At 39.3% G+C, this 25,143-nt stretch overlaps 2 protein-coding genes across 4 annotated transcripts in view; one reads left to right on the top strand and one right to left on the bottom strand.

The window, feature by feature from the left end:
* The window catches only part of dok6 (docking protein 6), a 116,796-nt gene extending 107,807 nt beyond the window's left edge, over positions 1–8,989 (top strand). The window contains exon 8 of the mRNA XM_041814285.1: positions 4,256–8,989. Within this exon, the coding sequence (XP_041670219.1) occupies positions 4,256–4,410 (155 nt within the window). The 3' untranslated portion in view covers positions 4,411–8,989. The remainder of the gene's footprint in view (positions 1–4,255) is intronic.
* A 4,779-nt stretch (positions 8,990–13,768) lies between these two features.
* Positions 13,769–25,018, bottom strand: cd226 (CD226 molecule). Of its 3 annotated transcripts, none has more exons than XM_041814322.1 (6): positions 24,891–25,018; positions 21,866–22,189; positions 21,312–21,692; positions 20,847–20,952; positions 17,580–17,634; positions 13,769–15,034 (listed from the first exon to the last, which is right to left on the bottom strand). In XM_041814322.1, exons 1-6 carry the CDS (start codon positions 24,952–24,954, stop codon positions 14,906–14,908), a joined length of 1,059 nt encoding a protein of 352 aa, XP_041670256.1. In that variant the 5' UTR covers positions 24,955–25,018; the 3' UTR covers positions 13,769–14,905. The 3 variants fall into 3 exon arrangements, with proteins under 3 accessions (XP_041670256.1, XP_041670258.1, XP_041670257.1); XM_041814324.1 differs by having other exon boundaries at positions 13,769–14,061; XM_041814323.1 differs by having other exon boundaries at positions 20,847–20,949.
* Positions 25,019–25,143: the final 125 nt, after the last annotated feature.

Genomic DNA, 25,143 nt, shown 5'->3' with positions numbered 1-25,143 from the left:
ACGTCTATTATGGTCCATAACCACACAAGGAAAAATAAGCCAGACCTCGAATCTCGGTGTTCTCCGCGCCTGAGCTGCAAGAGACACAGCGCTCAGGCCGGCAGTCTGCATGGGCACTAACAAGCTATCACACTGAAAATCCAGGTGTGTCGCAGGTGGGACGTGCGTGTCATGCTTCCAGTCTGAAATGGGCTTTGGGGTCTGGGGTAAGGGTAAGGGTTGGGGGGTCAGGGTAAATGCCACCTAATTACCAGCTACAATATTGTAAGAATCCTTCACGATTGATACATTACTATGAGGTAAATACTTAATACCATATTTCCAAGTTAATTCTTGTAAAATGGCAACTTATTACAAGGTATTTACCAACCTATCCTTGAGAAATTACAAGATAATTTCACTTATTACTATGAAATGTCTAGGTAATTAGGGAAAATGTCACCTGAAACTCAATTCAAGATGACAACTTACAGGATGCAGTGATGGATGAGCTGGTTCTAAGAAACAGCTCTTTTATTGTGAATCAAATGAGCTGCTTCCATTTTGAGAATCGTTTCCCTTTATTCTTTTTTGTTGTAGTTTTTAATAGACATAAAAAAGCCAAAATGGTTCCGAATGAAGAGCCACTGAAATGAAGATCGGCTCTTGCAACTGAGATAAGCCAAAAGATTCAGATCTCTCAAGAGAGCCAGAGTTCCCATTACTGTGAGCCAGGCTAGACAGACATTCGCTGTGGAAAGGATAGTAAGACCAGGGTTTGCTGTACTAAACTGTGCCAAACTGTACTGAACCTAACTTAGCTCCTCTCACACTCTCGACCAAATACGTTTATTCTGGAAAGAACAGAGCAACATGACGAGGGCCAAATTTCGAGCTTAAGAATTCATAAAGACAGCTGACAAGCAAAAGTGTGGAGTTCCAGAAGCTACCTTCAGTATTGATACAGTCTGTGGACAAACACTGCTGTTTATGATGGAGATGTCTGCACCGGGCATTCTGCCTCTTTTTCAGCCTAGATTGGCCTTGCTTGAGGAAGGATTGTGTTGGCAAAGATTTGAGAAGGATATGCCTGGTTGCACATCAGTCGTTCCAGCAATCTATTAAGCCCAACGTGGAGCAGGAGGGAAAGTGTCTTCCCCTGCTGTACATGGACTGAGCTGCATTTAAAACCTTAAGCTGGAGCCTTATCTCATTTTTCTTTATTTCAGTGAGGGGAGAGGGGACTCGTGGACAGAGGTGTGTATGTGTGAGGTATGACTCACCTGCAAGGCTGCCTCTGTTGTGGTCTCTTCCTCACACCTACACCAGCCCCTCTGAGTCTTCCTCCTGCTGGCTGAGCCTTTTCCCTCCTCCTGTTCCTATCCTCACCTTGTTTTTCTTTCACTTCTGCATCACTACTTCCCTTTTTAACAAGACCTCTCCCCCTCCGTGACTCTCTGTGACACATGTTCACGCTGCAACTTGACATTGATTGCCAGGCTGACTGGGTCATGTTTTATATTCTGACGTGTGGTGAGGGCTGGCTGTGCATCTCACGGTCTGAGCCCTGGATCCCTTGGTGGCAGCGTGACTGGAAATATGTGCTATGAATGATTTGCATCACTTAAAATCATATATGAAAATATCTTTTGGTTGGACAGGAAGTGATCTATTTGATTTTTGTAAATGCCATAAAACAAGAAAATGCAGTGTATCAGAAGGCAGGTGACTTTTTGAGACCCCAGACCAATAGGGGCCCCATAAAGGCTAATTTATGTCAACTCACAGACGTGCCTCAAAATCTGTGATGGGATATTATGGTATATTTCTGTCTTACTGCTGAGGGATCAGTGAGTTATTTTCTGCACAAAAATATTTTGCAATAGCTAGTGTACAAATATAATTGCTAAGAAGTTATAGTACTAGATAGACTGTTTAATTAATCCACTGCATATGAAATATTTCACATTCATCTGGGAAACCTCTTATAAAAAGTGTTCGGGAAAAGCATGACTTAAAAAAAAATCCTCAGAAGATGATTAGACAAATGTTCTGTTTATCACATTCATTGTGGGCCAATCAGAGCGACAGGAAAAATGAGGTAGCAGGCATGCACCATTCCCGTTGTAACCTGAGCTTGACAGTAAGGCTAATGCCAAGGCTGGTTGGGAGAAGTCCAGAAACATCTCTGCTAAGAAAAGTCTTTGGTGTGTCTCTTTTTTTATTAAATGCACCCTAGTTCTGATAAATCTGCTGCTATGCTATTGCTACGTCTGACCTAACAACTACACCGGCAGCAGCCATTGTATGCTGTATACTGGCTTGCAGTACAGCTAAACCCCGCCTGTAACTATTGCAAACTCATGCCGACAGACATGGGATCTGACCTATCCATCTGCTTTGCGAGGTTGAAGAAGTTAAGCTACCTAGCAAGTTAGTATGCATTAATAATTAAAGCTTCTACAAAGTAGGCAAGACACAGCACAGTTTAACTTTCTTCCTTTCTTCACACAATAAAATGTCTGGCAAAACAGGCAAGACAGCAACACACACAGCAGTCAGTATCGGTACTTAAACGATGGTGAACTGGTTCTAGGCGAGCCTCTCCTTACGCTGTTGTGTCGCTGATGTGTGCTTGTTGTGACTGGAGAAGAATCAGCCAATCAGAACTGGCATTCTCAGATACTTGATTGGCACACAACATGCTTTGTTCAGTTAGCATCCTGGTAAGGGTTAGCATGCAGAATGAGGGGTATGGAGGGTGAATCTGAGCAAGTTTGTGGCAGTGAGTTAGCATGCACAGCATTGGCCAGAGACTTTTGTTAAAAATATTAGGGCTACTCAATTAAAAAAAAAAAAGGGATTTTAATTTTGGTTGATATTGAGGTTACATGACTATTATAACCACTTTTTGCCTGAGTTTCAAATGATAAAATTGTTTGTGCTACTTTGAGTGGGAACCACAACCTTTCAACAAAGTCTGCACGTTATTTAGCATGGTTTCGGTCTGACTCCTCAAAACCAGGGTGGTTCTGTATGATCGAGGCCATTTTACCTTTTTGTTTACCTTTCTGTCGTCTTTAGCTTTCTGGCTCTGCAAACTAAACAGAGTACATGCATACATACTTCGATTAAGGTGAAAGCTGTTGTTGCAGTGAATCAAACTGCCGTTGCAATCGCAATGTCAGGCTGTGCAATTACATAATTGCATTAAAGGCTACAGTTATTTTTGTATTAAACATCCTCCCAAGGATCAGAACCCCTCCTCTCTTTCTCCACCTTTCAGAAAATGTGTGCTGAAACAAGCCATTCACAGATTTTACCCTCATGATGTCATGTGGGGAGTTAGCCCCGCCCCCAGGTTCAGTTGGCCCTCCCCGCTTGGAGGAAAGTTCTGCCCTCCCCTCCTGATCCTCAGTAGAGCCACATCCATGAAGCCACATTCATTTCCTGAGAACTTCACAGGCATGTTTTATGGGCCTCTGAGACCGATATAAACTTGTCTTAAAGGGGTAAAATATGTGACCTTTAAGCTCGCAGACTGTAAAATTTCCAAACCTGTATTTTGAAAAGTATCCCACATGTTGACAACCTTGATTGACACTCACCTGGCAGCTTAATTACAAGGCGTCTTGTACTTCCCCTGGACGTGATCACAGTGTAGTTTCAGATTTTTGCACCCACCTGCTGAAATATTTATCAGTGGCTACTTCCTCCCTGTTGCTGCATGATCAGCAGCCTGCGAGCCACTTTATCCTCAACCCACCTTGCCGAGCACATCTCCAAACAGCATCCTAATATATTATTAATGGTCTCACGGAGTTGCTCAGAACAGTCCTCCTCCCACAAGTATCCATTACCTCACTTGTGGGGATGTTAACCAGTATGAACTGCAGAACAAATTGGTCCGATTAATTCAAATTAGGAGAGAGAGAGCAGGAAAGAGAGAAGGTGGAGGTGTTTATTGGAGGTAAAAGGTCGAGTTTCCATCATGTTTGTTACTTTTGTACCACTTTGGGTAAATATATTTTGTATTATGTAAGAACCACCTACATCAGAGGGCTCTAAAAGATTGTTTCCTCTAAATGAAGATCACCAGCATTATTTTTATCAACATATTAAGGCATCAGCATGGACAGTAACTAAGCAACAGTTGCATCATGAATATAGTGTCTGAGAAAAGAGGATTTATTGATTTTTATTTGAGATCAGCTTGAATCAAATAGTCATTGTCCTTCTGCAGTGCTCATACCTATTTCCCCCTTTTCTTCACCAGGAAGTGGCCTGTCAATGACTTTCATCCCCCGAGCGCAGACGTTCCCCAGCTTTCTGTCTGATGAGCCAGAACAGGAAGAGAGCCAGCACCAGGAAGAAGCACCGTCGCCCTCTAGTGGCTGTGAAACCAGTTGCAGCTTGAGAGCCATTCAATGACAGAGAATTGCTCCCCAGGAATGCTGGACACTTTACCCACTACTGTAGAAAGGCTGTAGAAATATGTATAGTGACATGTGTAATATATCATTTCCTGGTGTCAACTGTAGAACGACTGGTTCATAAAAAGGATCCTGAAATGTTTTATGTTGTGTGACAGCTGCAGTAGCTTCCAAAATGCACCAAAAATCCTGTAAGTGTAGATTTAATGTGTGTTTTTGTAGGCGTTTTGCTTTAAAATTCTAGCACTAAACTTAAAGAGGTTTAAGGTACAAACTCACAAGATCCTCTGTATAAAAAAGCCTTCTTCTCTCTGTGAAATGGATGAAATCCCATCAAGCTCATTCCAAAATTCTGCTGCCTCAGCAGCTTTTCCCTGAAAAAAAAAATCAGCCTTTTTTGACGTATACTTCTCCCAAACTTACCGTACCTTTACCCCTCTCAAAGAAAGTGCATTTGAGCAATGCCTTACCATATAACGCCTCCAGTTTAGAGCTGTGATGAATCAGCTAAAGCCTTTTAAAGGTAACAACCAGCAAAGGGAAAAAGTCATTCAGAAATACGCTATGAGGATATAAGTGGGAGCTGTTGAGTCAGAAATGATAAAAAAGCAACTATCTCTACTTTTAAGTGCCAACATTACACTAGTTGAGCAATTTGTGTTTAATGACTGTCTAGCTCCTCTACAGCCTCATATAACTACAGTATTTATAACTGCTTCATTAGCAAAAGGAGGAGGCAAAGATGGTGGTGAGCTGATTGGTAGAGGTAAGCAAGGCAGAAGTAAATAATGGCTTCATAGGACGGCTTCAGCAGTATGGGTAATAAAACTGTGAGTTTCTGAAACACTGATATGTATGCCAAGCTTTAGACTGCTTTGATGGGGGGCATTAAGTAATGTTGACTAGCCGGTGGAGCTAGATTTAAGATCCCACATAAAGAGGACTAAATAATCTGTGCATTTCAACATGCTCCACATTTGCTTAGAATTACTGTGACTAGGGCTGGGTAATTAATCGAAAATTAGATTAACTTGCAGTATGGCCTGCTGCAATTATCTAATCGCAGAAGTTGCAATATTTCTTTAACCTGAAATTTGAGTCAAAATAATGGTTTAAAACTGGCATTACATATCATGCAATCATTCAAGACCAATTTTTTAGAATAATCTACAAAAAAAAATCATACTTTCTTAATTTCTGTACATTTTTCTGATTAGATATGAGAATTACGTAAAAACTATAATTCCATTCAGTACAAGAATTCACATCCAGTTTGCAATACAAGTCAAAAATCATCACAATCAGACACTTTTTCAAAATTGTTCAGCCCTTGTTTTGTCTAATATTGTGTTGGTTCTAACATGGAATGGTTTATTGCTTGTGTTGTAAAATACATAAAATGAGGAACTTAAGGAATAATCACATATTAAACCATAATATTGGGGGGAAAAAATCACAATTAGATTATTTTACCACATCGTTCAGCCCTAATTATGCCAACTGGCATGATGCTTGTGGATGCAGCACTGTATTAAAGAGGGTTTTTTGTGTTTCGCTGGTTTATGTCAGGGAGAGTTTGAAAGGAAAGCAGAATGACAACAGGCAAAAAAATCAGTCCTTTGGAATACAGCAAATCTGAAATTTGTGAAAAGAAATGCAATATAGAAGAGTATAAATAAGAACATTAATGCTGGTGGAGGAAAAAAGAGATGAAATAAAGAGAGGATGGCAAAATTTTAGATTAAAAAAAAACAAAAGAAAAATGGTCTTGAATTTAGTCTTGTCTAACATGCCGAGTTTATCAGGACACTGATAGAAAGTTCCAGACTTTGTCCTCTGTGGCAGTGGTTCCTAAAGTGGGGGTCGGGACTCCCAGAGGATTGCAAGATGGCTTCCAAAAACAAAGAACATTTTTAAATGATTTGAAATTATATATTCTACCCATTAATGTAAAATACATAAACCTAGTGAAGTTTAAATCAAAGGTTCTCAGCTGGTTGGGCATCGGGACCCACCACCAGCTCCTTATCAGCTGTTTGGACCCTAAATAGAAAAAAAAGCTGTTAATAAACAAAGAGAAAGAATTAGGCAATCATGTTTCCTAAGTACATTATTGCAGAAGGACGTGAATGTATGCATTTATTGTTACTCCATTTCCCCAAGGCAACATGGACAAATGGTCATTTCTGGAGGAAGTGCCTCATTATCGTGGAAAAAACAGCTTTTTGTCCAGGGATAAAGGAAATGTAAAAAGTTTAAACCTTGAGGAAACACCCAAAAATGACTCCGCATCTCTGGAATATCTATAAAACAAAAAAGAAATTAAAAAAGGACTGATGTCCTAAATGTCCAGTAATAGTTTTTCACACATCTTAGATTTTTCTGGCAAAACTTTGTGACCAACTGGAAAAAGCTTTACAACTGACTTTTAGGTCCCGACCCACCAGTAAGAATGACTGGTTTAAAATAAAACCACAGTGATTAGCTGGGATTCATGCCATGTGCACAGCTATGAGCACCTCCTCCAGGAACAGGTTTCCAATCTCTGCCACTGTTATTTTTGGGGTCATAAGCTAAAAAGTTTGGGACCCCCTGCTCTGTGACTCTGGTGCACATGCACAACATCCTTTTTTTACCTCTAAGCACCACCTTGAAGGTGAAGCAGCCCAGCCAACCAATCAGACTCCAGGCATTTGAGTGTGGCACGGTTATGATTGGTCAAACAGACAAGGACAAACTAAAACAGTTTTAACTCATTTTTAGATTTTGAGGTGAAGAAGAATGATTTGATGGGGCGGTTGGTTCATGTTGGGGGTGCTGCCCCACCCTGCCTGGAGCAGGCTGCTGAAACATTAGCTTTTCATACACACACATAAACAGTGAAGCATAAAATAACATTTAAAAGAATCTGTGGTGAAATGTAGGAAAAAGTTCAACGAATTTTGGTTATTTTGGACTTGCTGGTTTTCCTCTGAGCAACATCCTGCTTAGTGGAAAACCTGATGATTAATACAACCGTCATGTCAAAACAATAAGCAGCCAATTTTTCCATCGTCTAACCATCTCCAGCAGTAGCTGACAAAATCATTTCACCAGCACCTTTAAATCTACAACCTTTTACACTTTTTTTCTAAGGAGATAATAGGACATATTGTGTTCATTTTTATCTTAAAAGTGCTGGTGAGTGATTTTGTGACCATAGCTGGGTTAACTTTTTCCTATTCTTTGCAGTAAATTAGTTGATCCAGTAAATTATTTTGTCTTTTTTATTCTGAATATTAGTCTTGTGTTTCTTTTTTTAGACAACTCTTTGTAGGAGATTTTTTTTTCTTTAGTTTGAGGTGTTTTGACTGTCATCTGCAGTCTTCCTCAGAAGCGTCACCTGACCTGCGTCACCTGTGGTCAGCCTGATAGACCTGTTAGTTCCGTCAGGCTGAACACTCCTGGGAAGAACAGCGTCACAGCGGTCAGCTGATGACAGTCGAAACATGTCAAGGTAAAAAAACATCTCCCACAATTAGTTGTCCGTAAAAAAGAAACACAAGATAAATGGTAAATTAGTTAACCTGCTGATAGCGCTAGCTTCATATTTTGTGTGCCAGAATGAGTGGTTTCATGTCGAACTCTCAAACAGACAAAACAGGAAATGAGAACAATTTGATTATAAAAATAGATAAAATGGTTAAAGCGTTATAACACCTGCAAACGTAACAACTGCCCACAGACATAATAAACCACAAACATTATACAAATCTGCAGCTTTTAATGTAAAAATCCCACAACCTTAAATTTCCCACAAACAATAGAAAGTTATTCTTCTAGGTAAAAACCACTGTCTATCAATATTGTATTAACTTACAACAAATGTCACGTGAACATGAAAAATGATAATAAAGGATGACAAAGTTGTAGACATTGTTAAATGTAGCCTATTTACAACCACCAGTGGGTTTAAGTTAGCTAAAGCTTAAGTCACATCAAACAACAGAGCTGTGGCCATTTTATTTTTGTTCGCCATGAAACAGAAAGTTTTTTCCAGAGTCATGAAACGCTTATAGAGTCATGAATCTTAGCATGAAATGTTGAATAATAAAATGACAGGATTTATATCCATTTTGGAAAACTGCCAAATCCAAGCGGTTCTGAGCTGAACAGTGTTTCAGTAAAGCTTTCTCCGAGCACCATCAGACACAATTTATTTCACCTTTTGAGGCTCTAGACTTACAAAAAACTACTTCCTGTTTAGTGGTGGACAAAAAAAAAAATGCCGTGGCTACACTTTTTGTGTGACTTGAGCTTAAGCTTTTTAACCCCTGGCAGTTGTTAAAAGGCTAAAACAAACAATGAGGAGCGTCAACATTTAGCTTTCATGTTCACATTACATTTTGACATCAGGTCAAAACCTTGTATCTAGAAAATGACCACTTTCAGGGTATTAAAAAGCCGCCACTGTATTTTCCAATTAATTTAACTCTGAATGGTCAGAGTCAGAATCTTCTGGACGCTTTTTATTGCTATAAACTGTGTAAAAACCCACTGACGGATGAAAAAGGTGACCAATATATGGAAGAGGATTAGGGCCACTGAAAAAAATGAATTTAAAAAAAGTTTTTTTTTTCTTTTTTTAATTCAGAATCCTGACTTTGATCTTGGAATTTTGACTTTTTTCTCAAAAGTAAAAAAAAAAAGAAAAAAATTAATTAAAAAAAAAAATCTCTTTAGAGGCCCTAATCCTCTTCCACACCAATATCACTGATTTATGGAGAAAAAATAGTCATGAAAAATTGGCCTGAGACCAGCAATTTGTTGGATTTTTTTTAAATTTTAACCTTTCCACCATTGTATTAAATCTAAATGTCAAAGGTATTAACTACTTTTGCATAGGATGGTTATTACAGTTGACCGTGTATACCTTATTTTACATCGCTGATATTGACATGAGACTGTTTTTCAGCAACAACACAAACCAGAACAAATCATAGCAGTAATTTTGGCCAAATCATCTAAAAACCTCTTCATATTTCAGTGCATCCTTTCTGAGGCTTGTCATTGATAGTTGAGTACACGGCTGCTGTGGTGAAACGTCCCCTGAATTTTGAAGTGCCTTCCAACAAAGACCGCAGAGTGTGAGACCGACCCAAAGCATTGCCATCTTTGGGCTTTCAGCTTAACCTTGTAGTGAGAATTTAGTGCTGAACCTTCATTACCTTTAAGAGTCTGAAGTTCCCGTGGACCCAGCAGTGAAGCCATGTCAGCTAAAATACTTCTAACCCCTCAAGAGCTCCTATAGGGATAAAAATAAAACACTTGTTGCCTGTGGCTGTCATCAGTCATGTTTTGTGTATTAAGGGTTAAAATAGTTGTAACTTAAGTTAAAGAAGACACTGGAAATCCCGACAGCTCTGAAATCAACAAGGATCTCAGTGACAATCAGTTTGAGGCAGCAATCAGTCCTTTAATGTGATTTAGTTTGACCTGATTTTAATGAATTTTTCTGTTGTAAATGTTAAGAAATAGTTTCTTATGTACTGGAGATTCAAGTGCAAGCACTTACTTTGTGTTTAACTTTTGCTATTAGTCACTTTATTTTTTATTCTGTGTTTCAAACCATTTTCATTTGAGCCTCAAGCAAAGAGCAAATCTACTGCTGTGTCTAATAATCACATAAAATGCATAGACAGATGTTTGTTGACATATCTGGCCACATGCTGGCTCTGTAGCTGTCTTAGCTCACGTGTGAAAAATAAATGTTCGTACAATAGTTCCACATCTGGACCATTAGAGTCATGACACACTGGGAAGACTGGAGAAAGGTTCTAGATAACTGTGTTTTTATAGGCTCTTTCTGTTGTTGGTTGTAGCCATTCACCTGTTCATAGGTATGACATGCTATCTGTTGCTACATGATTGTAATTGTGTCCACCATGTTTGTGTTCTGTTTCTGTCAAGCTCTGTTACTAGCACTTTGAATACATCGAGTGTAGGACTACAGTTTTCACTAAATGTACATATGTAATGTTTTTGATGAGAAAAGGGTAATAAATTGAATGTGCGATATCATGTCAGCATTTCTTTAAGCTAGCACGATATTTCACAGTCTGGCTGCAGACTGTACATCTTCTGACCATTCATGCCAGGGTTGCCAGGTTTGGGTGACAAATCCAGCCCCATGGCCGATAAAACCAAGCCCAACGCTGAAACTCAACACAAGCTATCAAAACCTCTGACCCACCACATAGATTTATTGTGTAAGGTGCTTCTGTATGTCTATGTGTGTTTATTCTGCTTTGGATATTAAATAAACACAAGATATCAAAAATGGGTCCGCTCAACTGGCAGACAAAAATCTGCCTGCTGCAGTACGTAAAAAGTATGGACTCGTTTTAGAAGTAGATACGCTAAAAGCTTCAGCTGAAGCTAACATAGCTACACTAGCTACTTAGTTCTTGTAACTACCTAAGCCAGTGTAGTTAAGTTAGGTTTAGCAATGTGAGCTTTAGCAAGCATAGCTACAGCTACCATAGCTAAACTAGCTACTTAGTTCTTGTAACTACATAAGCCAGTGTAGTTAAGTTAGGTTTAGCAATGTGAGCTTTAGCAAGCATAGCTACAGCTACCATAGCTACACTAGCTACTTAGTTCTTGTAACTACATAAGCCAGTGAAGTTAAGTTAGGTTTAGCAATGTGAGCTTTAGCAAGCATAGCTACAGCTACCATAGCTACACTAGCTACTTAGTTCATGTAACTACATAAGCCAGTGTAGTTAAGTTAGGTTTAGCAATGTGAGCTTTAGCCAGCATAGCTACAGCTACCATAGCTACACTAGCTACTTAGTTCATGTAACTACATAAGCCAGTGTAGTTAAGTTAGGTTTAGCAATGTGAGCTTTAGCAAGCATAGCTACAGCTACCATAGCTACACTAGCTACTTAGTTCATGTAACTACATAAGCCAGTGTAGTTAAGTTAGGTTTAGCAATGTGAGCTTTAGCAAGCATAGCTACAGCTACCATAGCTACACTAGCTACTTAGTTCTTGTAACTACATAAGCCAGTGTAGTTAAGTTAGGTTTAGCAATGTGAGCTTTAGCAAGCATAGCTACAGCCACCATAGCTACACTAGCTACTTAGTTCATGTAACTACATAAGCTAGTGTAGTTAAATTAGCTTTAACAATGGGAGCTTTACCAAGCATAGCTAAAGCTAACCTAGCTACATAAGTTACATAGATGATGTAGCTACATAGATTGTGATGCTAACATTAGCTTTGTAGCTTTGTTAGTATATGTATGAGCTTTTTGAGCTTTAGCTTTAGCTACATAGATGTTCATAAGTTATCTGTGTAAGGAAATGTAGCTACTAAAGGTCAAGCTTGAGTTAACTGTTGGTATCCTAACCCTTACCATTACCTTAACCCTAACCATGCAAAACTTTGACCTGATTTTATTTTGAAAGTTTCCGTGTGTATTTCTGTTCTGACAGACGGTATGATCTTCTTACTGACATATGTAGGTACACTTGTCTTATTCTATGCATTTTGTAAAGCACTTTGAAACCGTTTTGTGCTAACTGCTATATAAATAAAGTTATTGTTATATGGAGTGAGGTGTTAGCCTCTAGCTAGCCTAGCTTTAGCACAACATTATGAGTAACTAAACAGCTTAACAGGCTTATTCCAAAGCCAACAAAGTCCACTAAAAAGCACTTATTAAATATTGTTCAAAGTATGGGAATGAAAAAAGTCAGCTAAGACAGACAGAGGTGCTGAGGAATATAATTATACTGGGTTACTCACTTTGGGTGTCTGGCTTGAGTTACACTTTGATGTCATGAGCTTAATCAGACCAAATGCTCCTCTTTAGATCACATCAGAAGGATCAATGTTATCAGTAGACGCAAGGTCAGAGCAGGAGCTCAGAGTTCAGATCTAAAGATGGGGCATACTTTGATCAACCTGACTGGAACCCAAGGATATACTTGAATTATAGAGGATACAACTCAAATAACCCAGATTTCCTTTGGGATCAATGAAATATCTAATCTATCTCATCAGTACAAAAGGGTTTGACACTACAGGGCGCAGGATAATGGTCAAAATACAGCCATCCTGCGGTAACAATACAAAGCAAGACAATCATCTGATGATACATCATGATAACTGTCTAAATCAAGAAAAGAAAGTACTCCTGAGAAGGCAGAGCACTTTAAAATAGTTCATTCATCACTTCTTTGGGTATCAGTTTCACAAACTTGTAAAACAGAAACATGAAAACCAATGTCACCCCACAGAAATGTCCCAGATCCTCTTTATCACTAGCACTGTCTTCATCTGTGTCCATGTCACTTTTTAATGGGGTACTGACTTGGCCTGAGTTTGGTCTGGGCAGTGTAGAGCGTGAGACTGGCAGTGAAAGTGTGTGTCACACGCCAAGAGCGTGAGAGTTGGCAGCCCTCTCTGTATCCGACTGTTTCTTGGACACACACGCTAACTTCATATAGCTTCTACTGCTCGGTAACTTCTTAGTGACAAAAATCTACCAAAAATATTAGAATTTGGCCTTCGTAAATATAAACTACGTACACAAAAGTATTCAGCCACACCTGTTATTAAATTCAGGTGTGTAAGTCAGAGCTGTATCAGAGGTGTATAAAATCAAACACCTATCCATGCAGTCTCCATTTTCAAACATTTGTGATATAAAAACAGTTATGGTGAAGAGCTCAGTGACTTAAGGCAGTGGTTCCCAATCTTTTTTTCCTTTTAGCCCCCCCCCCACTTGTGTCTAAGACATCTTGAGCCCCCCAGGACTGACACGAAAAAAATTGTGACACTTTGTGGCCAAAATTAACAAAAATTCTAATTATTTTTGATTTAAATCCAAACAAAGTAGCCTTAAAGACCCTGTACAGTGAAATCCAAAGTTTGTGTCTTAACACTCTAGATATGTTGGAATATGGTCGCTGTAAACGTGAAAACACTGAGATCTACATGTGACTGAATTCTGGATTTAGACCCTTAGAAAGTTTTTCACCTCTTTTCTTGGTGGGTTTAATGTGGGCAGGGCCAATATGTGGGCTCATGATGTCACGAGCCCACAGTAGGTTGCAGATTGCAAGGAAATGATACCTCAGGAAAACAAGCTGTTACGCCATGATAATGAGGTGTTTTCTGAAGAAAACAGAAAAAGTTATTGTTGAGAAAAGAAATGAAACTATGGCATCATCACAGAAAACGGAAGGAAAGAGTACTGATGCATGTTCCTTTTGGGCTGTCGCAGTTTACAGCATTATACATTTCAGTTTTGCTTCTTCACGTAACACCCCCACATCACAGGAAATCAACAAGTTTGTGGTTATGACAGATTTTTATTTGTACCTCTTGCAGTCATTTACAGACACATACATCAGTGCAGTATTGCAGCTCACCCACACAGTATCACAGGTCTCACTGTGTCACGGAGCACACTTTGCAGCATGTTCTGTTTTTTTTTTTTTTCCAGAACATCAAAATGACAAAATGAAGGCACAGAAAAGGTGATTCCCAACTATATTGTCCCTTTGTGTTGCACATTTTTAACTTGTCCACATTTGTCTTGTTTCCTAGCAGGATAGCCTGCATATCCATTACTGCCTCTGCCACTGCCTCCATTTCTATGGAGATAAATGAACGGGATTACACATAAACAACACACAGCTCCCAGGTACTGCCATAAACTTTAAATACTGATGTACAAGCGATAGGCAAGCGTAGAAATTATTTACAGGCAATAAATAAGCATGATAAATCTCATTGCAGCGTATCAAAACATTGTTTAACAGAAAAAAACTATAAACTTAATAGAAAAGTGTAAAGATGCATTGTTACTTAAGCACAGTATTAGCTAATTAGACTACTTTCATAATAAGAGCGCGCTGTAACTAGTATGCAGCCATCCTAGACAGAGAGCCCTTTGGGGGGAAAGCGACAGTCTCAAGCAGTGGTACAGTGCTGAGTGACTGCTTTTCTTTCCAGTTAGATGATTAGACACCATTGTCAGGCTTTGAATGGAAACCAGGAGGGATGAAAGTTAAAGGAGAGCAATTACACAGGCTTTTGTCAATCGTTTTACTCAGGGGTTGAGGGACTGAAAAGAATGATTACCCAGGCCTTTGTCTGCGCTTTTCTGCATGACGGTAACTGTCAACTATTGTTTTACCCCAAACAAATAATTTCTCAGCAGTAATTATGAAGTACATGTTACATTTAATTAGAGGGAGCAGGCTTTGTCTGTGTCAGATTCATGAGAGTCAAACAAGCCCCATCATGCTTCCTGGTTCAAACCACAGTATGAATATTAATCAGAGTTACTGTGGTCCCTGCTCACATTATCAACTCAAACATCCATCAGGGGCCTTTGTTCTTACATGAATATTGTAGTTATTTGTACTTTGGGAACCCCTACAGCGGTAACAGGTCAAAATAAACATGCACATAGTTTGTCACATTCATGTGTGCTTATTTAGGGAGTTGATTTTTGGTTTTGTGCAATCCTCTAGCCTGCAGGTTGGCGTATATCGGGTAATTTTTGATCTGCCTGGTCTTCTTTGCACTCCAGGGACACACAGGGATGTTCTCATAGATGTTCTGCGGTGGATTTATGAGAGATTGTGTTAGTACATGAGGTGTTAGTTATTGACATGTGAATTATGGCATACATTGACTGACAGTGCAGCAGCTGGGCTAAAAAGTGATAAAATGTCCCTTTAATTTGGCTCAATCTAGAAGATGTCCTTCAAAGTTTGTACAAACATCCACTCTGATTCAAAGATGAACTGATTTGGTTTTGGAGGTCAAAGGTCAAAGTCACTGGCTCTCATGATCCTCTCCTGTTTGTGAATGTGATGTTTCAACAGTCCTTTAAGTGATTTATTTCAAACTTTGCATAAATTACCGCTCTAACTCAGGGTTGAACTGCTGATAGTTTGGATGCCAGTGTCTTTCAGAGAGAGTTCTGGCTGCAGACTGTATCTCTCAGACACCGCTCTTGCAGACCTTTAGTGTGAGACGTCACATCTATCAAAACAGAAACACAGACTAAAACTTTCAGAATAAAATTGGATTCAACTCTAAGTTATGGTAAGGGTAGCATACCTAAACCTGACCTGCAAAACCTGATTGGAAAACATTTAATAGAGCTGAGTAACGGTCTGCTTACAGGAAAAAGGTTGTCCTTCATGACGACATTCTAATGTGGCAAACATAGCTTATGTAGCTCAGTTAGCTGCATATGCTACATAGACAATATAGCTAACATATCTTAAGCTAAACCTTATGAAGTTAATGGATATCTATACTAATGTGGCTACAAAGCTTACACAAGCCACATAGCTACATTTTTCTAAAGAGTTTATGCAGCTAAGCTAACTTTAGCAATGTATGCTGAAGCTCATGTTGCTAAAGCTAACTTAGCTACATTGAATTATGTAGTACTGTTAACTATTTAGCAAAAATAGCTTATATAGCTCAGTTAGCTGTGTATGCTACATAGACAATATAGCTAACAAAGCTAAAGCTGAACTACATGAAGATATCTATACTAATGGAGCAACAAAGCTTAAACAAGCAACGTAGCTACATTATTCTCAGGAGTTTATGCAACTAAGCTAGCTTTAGCTATGGTTGCTAAAGCTCATGTTGCTAAAGCTAACTTAGCTACACTGGCTTATGTGGTACTGTTAACTACTTAGCAAGCATAGCTTTGTTAGCTCTAGCGGAAGCTAATGAAGCTAAAGTGAGTCTCTGTTGTGTAACTATGTATAAAATGGGTCTATACACAATTTACCCCCTGGTTAGACCTCTGACCTTTTTCTCTGTTTTATTTATAAAATGCTGTTTTATCTCCATTGTTTGGACTATAGTTATTTCATGAATATGACTGCTAGATTTTGTTTACGGATAAAGTTGGATTATAAAAATTATAAACTGGAAATTCATCATAGCAGCAAATTACAGGACTCCCTTTCTGACAGAGACAGCGTCTCAGAGTAACGGTCCGCCATAGAGGGCGTCTGAGATCTATGATCTACAGCCGGACTGTCTTGATGTTACTGAGCCTCATGTTTATCCCTTACTTAAAATATTTCTGCCCATTATACTACCACAGACCCAACTCAGCTCCTCTTGTCCCAACACTGTTATTTCACTGTCTGGTAATTGTATCCCTCATGGAGGCATACAGCCGCTAGTGGCATGCCAACTATCTTTTCCAGCTTAATGCACATTTAAATTGTGTTTAACAACAAGTCTGACATGAAGAAAATACTCAGTAAGCAGCTGAAATGATGACAGGATCACTGTGTCAGTGGATATATGATAAACGGCTGGTGTGCCAAGTAGAGTGTGGCTAAAGTTAGCAGCTAGCTCCACCAGCCTTCATTCCTCTTTGCAGATTAAAATCACGCTAAATGTGGATACTCGTTTCTTTGGTTGAGTGGTTATATTTGAGTATAACCCTAGAAAGTGCACAGACAACTTTTAATTCTATTTTGTAGTTAAAAATACCGCCAAACTGCACTGTTACTACAAGATGCTAACTGCTAAACTTCTCATGTTTCCACGCGGCAGAGAGCCGGAGGAAAGCAGAAGAGCAGTGGCCATTAACTGAAGCTTAAGGGGCCACTAGTATCAGGAGGCTTCGTTACACTTTTAAAAGACCAGTTGACCAACTTTAAGGCTTGTATTCATGAAAAATAATGGAGAATTAGTTAAACTGGCTCATAAATCTTGCGTTGGCTGATTTGATAGATGAATTTAAAAGTTTAGCCGGCCAACCACACACATCCCTGGGTGGTGGTTCTAGTTACATTTCAACTGAATATATGAAGTAGTGGTTTTACAACAATCAAATCTGAATGACAGAATATTGTATCTTCATCTGACGGTTCATAAGCTGCTACACTGTCAGCCATATTAACACAGCATTAGTTCAGTAAGTAAGCACATATACAGTGTATCAGGGTCCAAGGTGACAGAGGGAGACACACAAAAAACAAGATTAGATAAATCTAATAGATTAATAAAGAGGGACAGTTTTATAATTAAGTGCATGTCTGAAGAGAAGATAAGGAAGAGCTGTGAAAGTATCGAGTGTAAACACAAGAGTAGAAATAATGGCTAAGTCGAGGCTCACCTGACTCTGAGATGGGTGCAGTTTGACTTTATACTCTTCTCTCCTGTTCCTCCTCCTGTGATTTAAGGAGAAATGAAGATCAACAACAGTAGAGGTGCAACAAAAATAAAAATACAGACTTTTTTGTCACTTAACTGATCAATGAGAATGAGTAGAGCTCTAAAAACCATCTATCAACACTGTCACATATCACTTCCATCATGCTAGAGGCTGTCGGAGCAGACGTCAAGTGTGGGAGAGATTACCATAAAACTGTATGGAAGATTGGCTTTTGACATTTATTGTCCCTAAAAGGCAAATACTCTTAACTTTTATTTAACTTTTTATCAGTCAAACCCAGAGTTGAAAGCTCCATGAAGGGACTTGCAAAATAATTCGGATGAGCAATGGGGTATATCAGAAAAGCTGGGAAAACACACAGACTTTGGTTTAGGGATTTTTGCAACCAGTGTTCACAGAACTCCAGCAGACATTATTTTGACCAAGATTCAAATACTTTAAAATCACTGCTCAACCACAAGACTGACCCTGGGGTTAATTGGGTCTGTTTTTTTCATATCATATCTCAACAGTAACTGGATATTAAACGAAGTCTCATACAGATATTCATGGTCCTGTCAAGTTAACTTCATTAGCTTTGCTGATAGCTTGACCTTCCCTCCAGCAAAATCAGCAGTTTAAACTTGTGTAATGAAATACACACATGTGGATACACCAGTGTCATACCTATTAGCCTTAGAAAAAACATGCTAAACTAGGAGGAAAACATAATGCACTGAAATGAACAACTTTTAATGGCCTTTAATCAGAAGAAAACTTTGTTTTTATGAAATTATTGTTGAAAGTAACCCTCCATGAAGACTTTATGAGATTACTATTAGTGTATGTGTATTGTAAGAAGAAATACATTTTCTACATCTGAGAAAATCTTGAAAATATGTTGACTGTTGTCGTTGCAATGGTGTTGAATGGTCGCATTGTTCTTCTTCCCACATCGTCTCCTATGGTGTGCCATCCTTGAAGCCTTTCTAGTTTTAAATGCAGTTTAAGTGAAGATGAAAAAGACGAAAAAGTGACTCTCATGTAAATGGAGGTGAAAACAACTGAAAAGATGTGGAAACGATGCAACCATTTGATTGCAGGAACAACAATGGCAGACCAACTGTCAACCTGCTTTTTAAATTCTCCAAAATACAGAAATCTCGTATGACTCATTGTACAACATATAAGACGTCTATGGTCCCCTCCAAAAGGTTTGGAACGGTGGGTCCAGTTCCTTTATTTTTGAAGTAGACTGAAAACATTTGGGTTTGACATCAAAAGGTGAATATAAGACAATAGATCAACATTTCAGCTTTTATTTCCAGGTATTTAGATCTGGGTCTAATACACAACTTAGAATATAATGCTTTTGGATAAAACCACCCATGTGAGCAAAAGTATTGGAAGATATGACTGACAGCTGTGTTTTGTTGCACAGGTGAGTCCCTTAAAGTGGTTATTCACACAATATTCACTGAAGTTCTATGCTCAGTTTCAGATTTAGGTTTGCAGACTGCAACAACAACCTCCAGAGGACAGGAGTGAAGGTATCACCATCTACTGTTAGTGACATCATCAACAACCTCCAGAGGACAGGAGTGAAGGTATCACCATCTACTGTTAGTGACATCATCAACAACCTCCAGAGGACAGGAGTGAAGGTATCACTATCTACTGTTAGTGACATCATCAACAACCTCCAGAGGACAGGAGTGAAGGTATCACCATCTACTGTTAGTGACATCATCAACAACCTCCAGAGGACAGGAGTGAAGGTATCACCATCTACTGTTAGTGACATCATCAACAACCTCCAGAGGACAGGAGTGAAGGTATCACTATCTACTGTTAGTGACATCAGCAACAACCTCCAGAGGACAGGAGTGAAGGTATCACCATCTACTGTTAGTGACATCATCAACAACCTCCAGAGGACAGGAGTGAAGGTATCACCATCTACTGTTAGTGACATCATCAACAACCTCCAGAGGACAGGAGTGAAGGTATCACCATCTACTGTTCTCAGACTGTGTCACTTCATGAACAAAAGTACAGAGGCTACACTAGATGATGCAGACCACTCATTAGCAAGAAGAAAAGGATGGCCAGGCTGGAATTTGCCAAAAAGTACAGAGACGAGCCTCAAACATTCTGGGGCAAAGTTTTCTGGACTGATGAGAAAAGGATGAACCTTTACTATTGCGATGGAAAGACTAAAGTTTGTAGAAAGAAAGGATCTGCTAATGATCCCAAACACACAAGCTCATCTGTAAAACACAGTGGAGTTAATGTCACAGCTTGGGCTTGCATGGCTTCTTCTGGGATGGGCTCATTAATCTTAATTGATAATGTAAGAGAAACAAAGGAGTTCATCAGGAGGAAGAAGAGGAAGGTTTTAGACTGGCCAAGTCAATCTGTGGTCAATCAAAGAGGCTGTGGTGAAAGCCTGGTAAGCATCACAAAAGAAGAGTGCAAAAGTTTGGTGATTTCAGTGGGTCAGGCTTGCAGTTGCTGCAAGAAAAGGATTTATAACTAAATATTTCTTATTCACTTTAGTCTGTTTCAAGTCTATCTTCACAGTCTATTTCCAATACTGTTACTCAGCTACAAATCTTCTTAGTTGTGTATCAGATCCAAATGTAAATAACTGAAAAAAGCTGAAATACTGATCTCTTGTCGCATTCATTTCTTGATGTCAAACTCAAATGTTGTTTTTGATGCTGAGTTGCTCTCTGTTAAGTTGATGAATAGAGACATCTGAATGGACTATGGAGGTCACTGCTGCTTTGTACAACACTTCAAAGTCCCAGACAGAGCTTCCAATGTCAGCGCCTTTTGACAAGTTCCTGTTTGGAGGTAGAGGAATAACAGAGAATGAAATAGTCACTAAAGGGAATGACACATCTTTGCATGTGGAGGGCGTTGTTGCTGTCTGTGTGTGAGCTGCTTCACCTGCACAGTGAAGGATGGGCTACTGTTGACATGGTGGACTCTTAACAGAGCATAAAAGTGTTTTTTTGAGTTTTCATGTGGAAGAAGCTTTCTTTGTTGACTTTTTAAGCTTTTATTTATGGAGGATGACGGGGTCAGAAAGCAGGGATGAGAGAGCAACCAAATCACTACACCATCTTTGACCCTGATGACGAAGATTTAGCGTGTGTGGATTTTTGAGGCAAACCTCAGGTTTTAAAAGTGTGGGCTGAGCCTGACAATAGGTGACCTTACCTGTGCCTCACAGCAACTATGAGAATAACGATGAGAAGAATAAGCGCAGCAGTTCCAGCCCCGATGTAAATATACATCATGTACATGGAAAGGCTGAATCCACCTGCTGATAAAAGGAAGCAGGGCTGATTTAGACAAAAGCAGTGGTTTGTATTCAACGAATCACTGTGGTTTTACTTGTTTGTGGTGACAGGCAAATGTAAGACTTATTCACTGCTCAGGACTCACAGATATCATATAAATGTGTAGCAGACACAAATACAAAGAAACACAGCTGCAGAAATGACAGGATGTGGTTTCAGCTGTCTAAGTCTGCTAAAGTGTTTGAGAGTAACATTGGAAGCACTGTTTATGATTATCATGTTAATCAGTTCAGTCTGTGATGCACTGCACAGTATTTGCTTATACAGAACATAAAATTCTTCATTGGACTGAATGTATGTATTTAAGGTCAGTTTTTAGTACCTGGAGGAGGCACGGTGAGCAGCACAGTGGTGGTCTGCTCTCCTGCGTCCGTGCTGAAAGTACAGCGGTAGAAACCGCCGTCCTCCGGCTCAACACCTGTCAGATGCAGACTGATGTCCAGGCTGTCTGCACAGCTCACCCTCCCCCTGTCGCTGTAGTCTTCCCCCACCAGGCCCCCCTCCACCTTCTTACACACTCCGATGATGCTCCAGGGCTGGCTGTTGGGCATCTTCTCCAAAATGACCTGGTAGACGGTGCCGTTGTGCATGTGGTTACAGCTGATAGTGAAGTTGTCGTTCTGCTTTGCTATCAGTTCTGAGTCTGTTGTGATCTCATCTGGGGTTGGCGGCTCTGGGCTATCGTCTTCTTCTGGGGGTGTATCTGTGAAACACATGAAGACAGAACAGAGGCCGCTCATAAAAAGGAGGAAAGAAAAATCGAACCACAGTGTGGAAATGAAGAATCTATAAAGTTTTGTTTCCAGCATTGATTCTGTTTTAGTCACTCAGGATGACTCAAAATTTCCTTTACAGTACACCCAACGCATCTTTTACCTAGATCTTCCACCTGAATGTTCCTCGTCCAGGGGCCTTGAGGGAAAGTCTGAACAGAGCAGTGATAGAGCCCGATATCCTGATGAGTGACGTTCCTCAAAGATATACTTCCATCCATCGGCGTCGTCCTCAGGAACTCTATCCTCTCACGGTAGTGATGAGAAAAAGCCACGCCATACTCTGGGTGAAAAACAGCTATGGGATCCTTGTCTGGTACTTTAGTCCAGGACACCATGCTGAGGTTTCCGTTCCAGGGGCAGAGGCAGTCGAGAACCATGCCTTCCTCCAGGCGGACTGTGATGACATCTTTCTGCTGGACAGCAACTGTTAAAAGGAAAGTTTTATGTTTATTTAACTTTCCAGAAGTTTGACATAAAACAGAATCATGACTTTAAAAGATGCAACAGATGACAAATGAAATTGTGGATTAAAAGAATACGACAATATACAAACAAACAGTGCATTTGTAGAAATCTATGTTTGATAATGTTTCATTTAGAGCAGCGCGCTTTAGTATGGTTGTTATATGGTGCTATGATCCCTAAATGTATTTATGTGATTTTTAATTACATGGCATTACTTAAACAAATTATTTTGAATTTTTTCACGGATGCCAGGGGTCCCTGGACCGCAGTTTGAGAACCACTGAATTAGGGAAGAACAATTAGAAAATATCTAATTGCAAAGAAAGAAAGTAGGATTTTTGTAAACCATTCTACAAGAAAAACACTTGAATGTTTGCATAACTGCAAAACATTAATGTATTAAACTGGTCATTTGACACATTAAAGTTGAAGAAATTATGCAACTTCTGCGTTTTGGACATTGCTGTGCAGATTTAATCTAATTTGCAATGAATTGTCCAGCCCTAAACTGTAGAATGCAAAATAAAGTCTACCTTAAATACTGAAGTGTTAAGGTGTGACCATATCTACACAGCTGATATGTACAGTGTACTGGAAATGAATTGTCTTTCTCTGATGCTTTTATTATTGTTTCCTTAAATCAGGGGTGTCAAACTCAAGGCCCAGGGCCAAATTTGGCCCGTGGTACAGTTACACCCGGCCCGCAAGATCATTTCATATTCTTATTATTTGGACCTTTATTTCATATTTTGACCATTTTCAATTTATTATTTTCACTTTTTATCTCAAATTTTGACCTTTTCAACTTATAATTTTGATTTTATCTAATATTTTGACCTTTTCAATTTATGATTTAGACTTTTTATCTCATTTTTAAGTGTCAATTTATTTTCACTTTTTATCTCAAATTTTGACATTTTTAATGTATTATTTCCACCTTTATATCATATTTTGAGCTTTTAGGTGCACCATTTTCAGTTTGAAGCCACGTTTTTGCCTTAAAACATGATTGTGACTTTCTTTTTTATATATTTGCCTATTAAAAGCATTATTATTTGTTAATTCTTTTTCTTTTTTTAAGGTTCATTTTTGGCCTTTCTGCCCCTATTTAATAGGACAGTGGATAGAGTCGGAAACAGGGGAGAGAGCGGGGGAGAGACATGCAGGAAACAGTGCCACGGGCTGGACCCGAACCCAGGTCGCCCGCGCACACGGCATGCGCCCCAACCACTCGACCACCAGCGCGCCTAAAAGCATTATTTTAACATCTAATTTCATGCTTTGACCTTTTGAACTATTGTTTGACTTCGTATCTCAGATTTTGAGCCTTTTAACTTATCATTTTGACTTTTTAAATCTTAAAATACTTTATAATCATTGCTAACTTTTTCCCACATAATTTATTATTGATGAAAAATGAGGTTGACAGTTAAATGTGGACCCTGTTAGACCCTCAGGTCAGACCTTAATTCAGAATCCGGCCCCTTCTGTGATTGAGTTTGACACCTTTGCCTTAAAGAATCTGACAGTTAATCATTCGGTTCTACTTCTCATAGGACCTTACGCTACTTCCTCTATTTTTGATAAAATGCTGACTCGAACCAGACATGCAACTTTAAGCCTAACTGAAACTTACAATTCCAGTGACTGACAGTTCCTGTTTTTTTTACGTTGTCTCACCCATTTTCCTGTAAATATTCACTGCACCGTTTCTGTGTTTTTTACTCTGCAGACTGCTGTCTTTGTATTCTGAATGACTGCTGATTATTCTTCTAACATATAAAACTGTCAGCCTAGTACGTCGTAGAATTTAGTTGTCACATCAGCTAATATATCAGCTGTAGAGCGACAGAAGTTTTCATACCTGCTGATGAGCTGTTCAACTCTCTTTATCTGCTGATACTGTTATCATGCCAGTAATAGGCCTGTTTTGCATCCCTACTGTACTTCAGCCTATAGAGATCTATGTCTTAAAATAGGGAACGGTATGCAACAATTCAGTATGATAAGGTATGCAATACAGTAGGTGCTAATGCTATGATACAATATGGCATAACACTCTCTTGTCCCTTTGGGTAAATTTATTTTGGACTCCAAGTTCTGCACACATTTAGCTTTGAATACTTCTATGTAACTTCTCAGACATAAACTTCTAAAAATATGTATCTACATCTGCACGATGTGGCAAAACCAGACATGTTTTTCCCTCCTAAATCTCCTCTAGCTGAAGATTAACACAGCCATTCACTTCTGAGGCCATCCCTCGGGTAATGCTAATTAGGCTAATTTGAGCCAGAACACATAAACACCACTGACAATAGTCAGTGATCAAGCTTCCAAGTTTTCGAAGCCTTTTATCTGAGCTGAATGACAACTGATTTCAAGTCCAGCGATGCCCCTGGGAGAGCTCTGGCAGCTTTAGAATCATAATGTCTGGTGAAAACTGAGAATAACAAGTCTTCATACAATCTTCAAACCAGTTAAACTCATAAAAAAAATTGTGGAATAATGAATTGAAGATTTTAATCTGAAAAGAGTAGATGTAAATGTTGAGGGAAATGACTTTTCTAAGTTTCCCCAAAGACATCGTTATGTTCATTAAATATGGCACATTTCTACACATGAATTATGATGCAGTGAAGGCTGAGAAAAGTCCTTACCTTTAAGAAAAGGAAGAAAGATAAGTACCACGAAGTACCAGTGGTCCTTTTGTACAGCTTCCATCTTGCCCCACTGAGGGAGAATGAAAGCAGCATTGATGAGACAAGGAGAGAGGCACCCGAGCTGCACTTCCTGCTAACTCTCTGGCTACAGAGAAACACTTGAGCTTCTGGGGGGGCACACTTCATGCTTACCCCACTGTTAGCTCATCCCACACAGAGGGGCACTTTAGCACTGGGGCTGGGAATGGGA

This window comes from Cheilinus undulatus, linkage group 19 (genome assembly GCF_018320785.1).
Source record: "Cheilinus undulatus linkage group 19, ASM1832078v1, whole genome shotgun sequence".
Lineage (NCBI taxonomy): Eukaryota > Metazoa > Chordata > Actinopteri > Labriformes > Labridae > Cheilinus > Cheilinus undulatus.
Note: the sequence above shows the minus strand (reverse complement) of the source record. Positions and strands in the feature narration are given on the sequence as shown.

Bases quoted from the DNA above. Each gene is read 5' to 3' on its own strand.
- cd226 (XM_041814322.1), bottom strand. From the start codon at position 24,954: ATGGAAGCTGTACAAAAGGACCACTGGTACTTCGTGGTACTTATCTTT. The intron at 21,693-21,865 runs GTAAAAGATGCG...TGTGTTTCACAG, and splicing joins CATTCAGGTGGAAGATCTAG to ATACACCCCCAGAAGAAGAC. The intron at 17,635-20,846 runs GTAAGGTCACCT...CTTAAATCACAG, and splicing joins ATAGTTGCTGTGAGGCACAG to GAGGAGGAACAGGAGAGAAG.